General features: G+C 34.7%; 1 protein-coding gene across 1 annotated transcript in view; it reads left to right on the forward strand.

Annotated features, from left to right (window-relative positions):
* Positions 1 to 468: 468 nt before the first annotated feature.
* LOC137633256 (uncharacterized) overlaps positions 469 to 7,500 on the forward strand; it is a 17,233-nt gene continuing 10,201 nt past the window's right edge. The window contains exons 1-3 of the mRNA XM_068365464.1: positions 469 to 998; positions 1,467 to 1,627; positions 4,893 to 5,081. Of these exons, the coding sequence (XP_068221565.1) occupies positions 469 to 998; positions 1,467 to 1,627; positions 4,893 to 5,081 (880 nt within the window). The remainder of the gene's footprint in view (positions 999 to 1,466; positions 1,628 to 4,892; positions 5,082 to 7,500) is intronic.

Here is a 7,500-nt window from a genome sequence, read left to right on the forward strand (position 1 = left end):
CATTTACTGTCTTTAAATGTAAGCTATATGCCACTCTATTCACTTGTGTTCTTTAAAGGCTGCCAAAACTCTAACCCGTCATAGAAATTTGGAACTAGGTTCACGATTTGAAGTCAAATATGTATGTATATTATCTATTGAATCTTAATTAGGTTCCCTCTTTATTCTTATTTTACATATGCCGTCACATCTCAATGAAACATTGCTTACAGCTAGGTATGCCTGATGCCTGGTAAGCGGAAGTTCAGAGAAGCATGGATACAGCCAGATTTTCACCCATGGTTGAAACAGGTTGAAGGAGGCCCAGAGAGAGCTTTCTGCACTGCCTGCCAAAAACCATTTAATGCCGAATTATCATCAATCAAAAGGCATAGCATCAGTAAGATTCATCTTCAAAAGGAACGCGAGCTTGATCTTGGGCAGAATGAGCTGGAAGGAAACAAATGAAAAACACCCCATGGTGTAGTAATGGCTACCATTCTATTTGCGTGTTTCATTACAGAAAATAACTTGCCTTTCACTACTGCTGACAATTTGGTGGATTTGATGAAAAGGATGTTCCCAGACTCTGCCATAGCTCAAAGTTTATTCATGAAACGTACAAAGTGTACGTGTACGGATGTAATCAAAACCATGGGGAGGACCGTGACAAATAGCCAAGCAAAAAAGTTGAGGAGCAGCAAATTTTCTGTCATCAGGGATGAGTCAACGGATGTGAGCACAACTAAGTCCTGTGCTGTAATTGTTAGGTTTTGTGATTCTTCTGTGCAGAAAATCACCACTGCTATGCTAGACCTTGTTAATTTATATGACTCAGACAATAATGCCCAAGGGTCTACTGGACAGAATTTATATTCCCTACTGATAAATACATTAACAAAGTATGACATCCCCCTTAGTAATTTCATAGGGTTTGCAGCTGATGGTGCTTCTAATATCATGGGCGAGCATAATTCCCTATGTAGCAGACTTAAACACTTGTTCTTCTTCTCTCAAGGGGTCAACTACTGCACTCTAATTTCAGTGACTACTTTCCTCTTGTTAAGGGTAGAAGACACTCTTCAGCTATGGTAAGCAGCTCTTCTAGGAGAAAGACACTCCAAAATCAAACCATTGTTCTCTAGTCTTGGGTAGTGCTATAGCCTCTGTACCATGGTATTCCACTGTCTTGGGTTAGAGTTCTCTTGCTTGAGGGTACACTCGGGCACACTGTTGTATCTAGTTTCTCTTCCTCTTGTTTTGTTACAGTTTTTATAGTTTATATAGGAAATACAGTATTCATTTTAATGTTGTTACTATTCTTGAAATATTTAATTTTCCTTATTTCCTTTCCTCACTGGGCTATTTTCCCTGTTGGAGCCCCTGGGCTTATAGCATCCTGCTTTTCCAACTAGGGTTATAGCTTAGCATTTGATGATGATAATAATAATAATAATAATAATAATAATAATAATAATTATTATTATTATTACTGTCTTTAAATGTATATGCCATTCTATTCACTTGTGTTCTTCAGAGGCTGCCAAAAATCTACCCCGTCACTGTGAGGATTTGCTTCGCAGTATATATACATTTTTTGCCCATAGTTCAAAAAGGCAGTATGATTTTAAATTTTGTCAGGAAGTTTGTAATACTAAGCCTCACAAAATACTCCATCCCAGTCAAACGCGTTTCAAAAAGAATCCTTAAAGAATCCTGAAATGTTACTGGATGTTCAAAACAGATGCAGAAATTTTTTGTTTCAGTTTGTATTGCAATTAGGAAAAGGTTTGATCTGGACAACCCTTTGTGGAAGATGGTTTCGTTTCTGTCAATAAATAAATCATTAGATTATCAATCAAGAATAGCTATGCCATCTCTACAGGATTTAGTCAAATTTGTCCCAAGAATAGGTGTAGATGTAGAAAATAACCAATTTAAAAGACGAAGAGGGTAATCTAATATTATCAGCATTGTCAAACTTTGCTCTACATATTTTATCTTTACCAACATCAAATGCTGATGCAGAGAGAGAGTGTTCAGTAAAGTCAATCTCATAAAGACAAAGATTAGGAATTCTTTACAATTACCATCAATAATTGCTCTTATAGCTGTGTCAGAAGAAGTCAAGAGATATGTTAGTGATGAAATATTTAACGCAGTCAGAAATATGTATAAAGAAAAATAATGTTGGGTGGGGGGGGGGGGAGGGGAATTGTCAGATGAAACTCCTCTTGTAAGTTTTTTAAAATTTATATTTTTGTGTATAGACCTTTATACATTACCAATACTCTAGAAAAAACTATTCTCGTGCTTATAATGTTTAGGCTATATTTCTTATAGAGATAAACCGACTTTGTACGTATTCACCAATTCAAACTAAATTACATCATAAACCTGTGGGCAAATACTAATATATATATATATATATATATATATATATATATATATATATATATATATATATATATATATATATATATATATATAGGGGAATATCTATCATTTATTAACTTACTGTTACTAATCCTTCATAATAAATTCCTTACTGCGCATTTACATATGTTATTATGTTTATTCTTCGGCATAATCTTTATATATTTTATCTATTTCAATTTTCCTTATCAAATAGACTAATGTTGCTTATACGTTTTTTCCTTATACCTTTTCTCTAAAGTCAACTCAAGTATTAAGACAATATCAATCGAAAGATATCAGACAATTTGAAATAATGACAAAATTTAATCCTATGTGCATGGCAGAATTTTCTTACACATTGGTACAGGTAATATCTATCTATCTATCTATCTATCTATCTATCTATATATATATATACATATATATATATATATATATATATATATATATATATATATATATGCAACGTTAATATGGACCTGAATATAATGTACATTATTCAGAGACAATAATGCAAGTTCATAATGTGGGAATAATTCAGAATTATAACCATCCTAATTCTGAATCAAACAAGAAGTCCTTCTCGTTATCCCTTTGTGTATTAGTTATATTGTAAAATTGTGCGTATTATAACACATAAAGACAAATCATTTAGTATGATAGCACATTCCTCCTCAGTTCAATATAGTGTAACTGACAAACGTTATCAAGTGAGACTTAGAGAGGTGAAACTGGGACTAATCAGCGACACCGCTGAGCGTGGAGTTGCCTCGTGTGGAGAATCCGGCAGCCCTGCTCCATCATCATCATCATCATCAACTTTTACTTCACAAAAGGTTGAGATAATTCCTTTACGTCCTGTTCTATTTTTTTTATAATTAGAAATATACTAAGATATTTGTTATGTATATATATATATATATATATATATATATATATATATATATATATATATATATATATATATATATATATATATACAATTTGTAGGTAATAAAGGAGAAATATTTGAACATACAGTACTAGCATTATCTGAAACATGGTTAAATAACTTGAACAAGGCAAAGATCACTAAAATGGCATCGCCCCCCCCGCCCCCCACAACACACGCCTTCTTTCACATACCAAGAGAAAGTAGGTCTGGTGGGGGTGTCGGACTCATGATTCATGAAAGTTACTCAAATCTCAAAATGTTAAACAGAACTAGTTTGAATATATAGAAATAAACTTTACGCAAAAGAAGAAGAAGAAGAAAAAGATAATCCTTTGTAACAGTCTACAAACCTCCGAGAACAAATACCAGTATCTTTTTTGAAGAATTTGGAGCTTTCATTGATATTATTATCAAAGAGAAAAATGAATTAGTTATCCGTGGAGACTTGGATTTTTGGAAGGATGACGCATCAAATCCTGACGCTTTGGCATTTAGTGAATAATATCGGCTGGGAATACGTTGGATCTAGTTTTGAATGATGACATAAATAATATTGGATGTGATATAAATATTGAAGAGAAATGTACAAACTTCTTACGTTTAGTCTACCTCTACAGAAACATGCAATAGTAAAGAAAATAAACTTTAGCCATAAATCAAATTTTTCTCCTACAGTATTTATTGAAGAAGTTACAAAGAAAATAAACGATGCTATCAATATTCCCTGTGATCAAGATGACCAACGTCTGTTAAGAGCTAAGTGTGTTAACTCTTACGACCACTTACAATAAAGTGGGTAAAAGTGAATATGATACCATGTGCCACCGATGGAAAAGACTATAACTGTAAAAGGCCAATCTCCTTGGTTTGATGGAGAGACTTTAGCGAAAAAGAGGGAAAAAAGACATAAAGAAAGAAAGTGCAATCGGTTTAAAAGCTGACAGTACATGGGGTAGAATAAAAAAAACTGCTACGTGTCAACATAACTACCTACTAAGAAGGAAAATAAGGTGAATACTATTAGAGAAAGATCCTGGAAGCAGCAACAGACATAAATAAGTTATATCGTCTCCTGAATGGTATAAATGGGAAATGTAAAAGAAAGAAGCTACCTGATGGATACAGTGACCAGGAACTAGCAAATAATTTTCTAGTATTCTTTAAAAACAAAATTGAAAATGTAACTAGGTCATTTGTAAATACTCTCAACATCAGATTGATGATACACCTGACACAGACAAAATTAATAAGATTTAATAACATCACACAAGATGACATCACCAGGATTATCAAGAGAGCAAAGAAAACAAACTGCGCGATCGATCCTATGCCCATATCTGAAGTAATTGGAGAGAGAAACTTTTCTAGTCTAGCCGAAATAACAATGAGAAAAGCAAATGCAAGCATTAAAGAATGTAAGTTTCCCAAATCTGAGGAAATGGCTATAGTTACACCAGCTCTGAAAAATGTTCTGGACTGCCAGGAATTAAGCTCATATAGACCTATTTCGAATCTATTCATTATTCATAAGTGCTTTCATAAGTAATTCTTGAACAACTAGTCAGTCAGTTAGAAGTAATAGGAGCTTTACTTGACAACCAATTGTTAACAGAAAAGAAGATGTCTTTCGAAAGCTTTGTAGGATATAAAAATCCTACGTTCCAGGTATCTTCAGCAAATATGAAAGTTGTAGAGACATCAAGGAAAAGGAAAAATCGCAAGAAAATACACGTAGTTGGAACCGAGACATGTTAGTAAAATTTCTGAGACTCCTTAAATTCCAAGACACTTCTGAGCTTTCTCGAAGATGAATTCCATCACGTTCCGGTTTTTAATAAGGGGGAAAAGAGAGAGAGAGAGAGAGAGAGAGAGAGAGAGAGGAGAGAGAGAGAGAGAGGAGAGAGAGAGTGAGGAGAGAGAGAGGGAGAGAGAGGAGAGAGAGAGAGGAGAGAGAGAATCTATACCTTGTATACAAACCGAAATTGTTACGACCTCAATATTTCAAAGCTATCTAAACTAGTATTCATTCTATTAGAGATCACATAAGTTACAGGAATGGCAAAGAGCACTATCACAGTCACTACCAAAACAAAAAACCAATAACTATTTCTGAGGTGATGCCACTAAAATATTAATATATTCTCTCTGTCTGTCTGTCTGTCTGTCTCTCTCTCTCTCTCTCTCTCTCTCTCTCTCGTCTCTCCTCCTCTCTCTCTCTCTCTCAAGGGAACTGAGAGCACAATCAACTAGCATCACACTTGCCACCCACATCAAAGCTTCCATTTCCACTTGGCCTCTTGCAGGCTCTGATGAAGAGACACCCTGGATAATGATTGATGGACTTGAGCAGAAATTGAAGGAGAAAATAGTATTAGCAAAAGGAAAAATAAACTCTGAGATACAAAAAAGAAAAAAAAGCGTAATTACCAGCTTATGGAGAGGCCTTCTTTCTCTGACAGATCAAAGAATAGGGTTATGTACAAGAAAGTTTTTTCTCTGCGGGCACTGGAACAGACGCGTAGAGAAAAGGGCCTTGGCAACCAGAATCCCTTACAAATATAAAAATAGAGATAAGAATAAATTTGTATTCGTAGTCCACAAGTATCCAGCATGCCTGCCAAAAGCAAGCACAGAATCAGAATAAGAACTTTACGGCTGAGCATCGACTATAAAAAGTATGTACTCTTCTTATTAGTACCCCTTACCACAGTAACTCCGAGCAATCTACGATGACGAATTCGTAGTCGTGTACATTTTAAGCTTGGGAAAGAATATTATCGTAAAATATAGCGAAATGTGACGATCTTTAATCACTTAATGATTTACAAAAGAATCTTCCCCAGAATTTCTAGCCGACTTCTTCTCTTCTTATCATGCCTTAACTTACGCAATCTTCAATCTCAAAATCGATTCCTTCCGGGTACCGTGAGTTTGGGCTTTTTACTGGGGAGGCCACTGCCGTGGTTGGACTTGCCCGACTGACATTCTGGTGATAATCTTTTCTGATGAAACTGGAACTGAAACCAGACACCTTCAACCCTTGAATAACAATATTGCAGAGACATCAAGGGATAAAAATACTCGCAGTTGGAACCCAAAGATGTAAACAGAATTCGGGACGACTATGAAAATCCAAAGACATTTCTGAGCCTCTTAAAAGAGAGAGAAATCTAATTAATTTTCAAACCCAACTTCAAACGGGTGTTAATTAAAAATGCAAATTTACACAATACCATTTAGCGATTCAGGAAATGAATGAGATACTATGAACAGTATAAAACGGATCTATTAGCAGGGGTTAGCGGAGATAGAGAGGGACGCAAAAAATTAGATGGCGAAATAAGGAGAAGGATGATATGGAGAGAAGAGGTTTGGTGGAAGAGGATGCCTTAAATGGATTGCCTTTGGTGGAAAGCATTGGAGAGGAGGCATCAGGCGACCATGAAGGGATAACGGTGGAGAAGAAGAACCATAAACCATTAATCTAAAACTTTCTGAAACATATAATCTTTTCTAATCAAGTTTTATGTATTTATAACGAACACATCCAAATATATGGATTTCAAGATTTTGAGATTTTGATAACTGTTACTAATCCTTCGACAAAAATGAAACAAAATGAACATGAAAATAAAACAATAAAAAGATTAGGGGAGGGGGGAAGAGGAGAGATAATATGCGGCCCAATTTGAAAATAAGGTTCTCTTAACTTCAAGTATGACGTGAATCCCACAGCACAACTATATATCAATTAGTTAAGTAGCACGACTCATTTAACAAAGCGGCGTCTGCACACAAAAATGGTATCAGGTTCAGATTACTAACTAAACAAATAATTCTAAGTGGTCATCTATGTACTGTATTTGCTCCGTGTAGACACTGAATTACGGCAATTAACTTATCATAATGCTATATCATTATCATTAATGTTATCATTATTATTACTAGCCAAGCTACAACCCCAGTTTAGAAAGCAGAATGTTACAAGTCTAAGGGCTCCAACAGGAAAAGTGGCCCAGTGAAAAAGGAAATAAATGGTGAATAGATTATATATATATATATTTTTTGTTAATCAGTACCAATTATATGATTTTGGACTAATCACATTCTAACCATAATCGAATCCTAATAGCATTCTTTCCGTAAAAAGTAACTTTAAAAAATTATCG

This window comes from Palaemon carinicauda, chromosome 3, assembly GCF_036898095.1.
Source record: "Palaemon carinicauda isolate YSFRI2023 chromosome 3, ASM3689809v2, whole genome shotgun sequence".
Taxonomy (NCBI): Eukaryota; Metazoa; Arthropoda; class Malacostraca; order Decapoda; family Palaemonidae; genus Palaemon; species Palaemon carinicauda.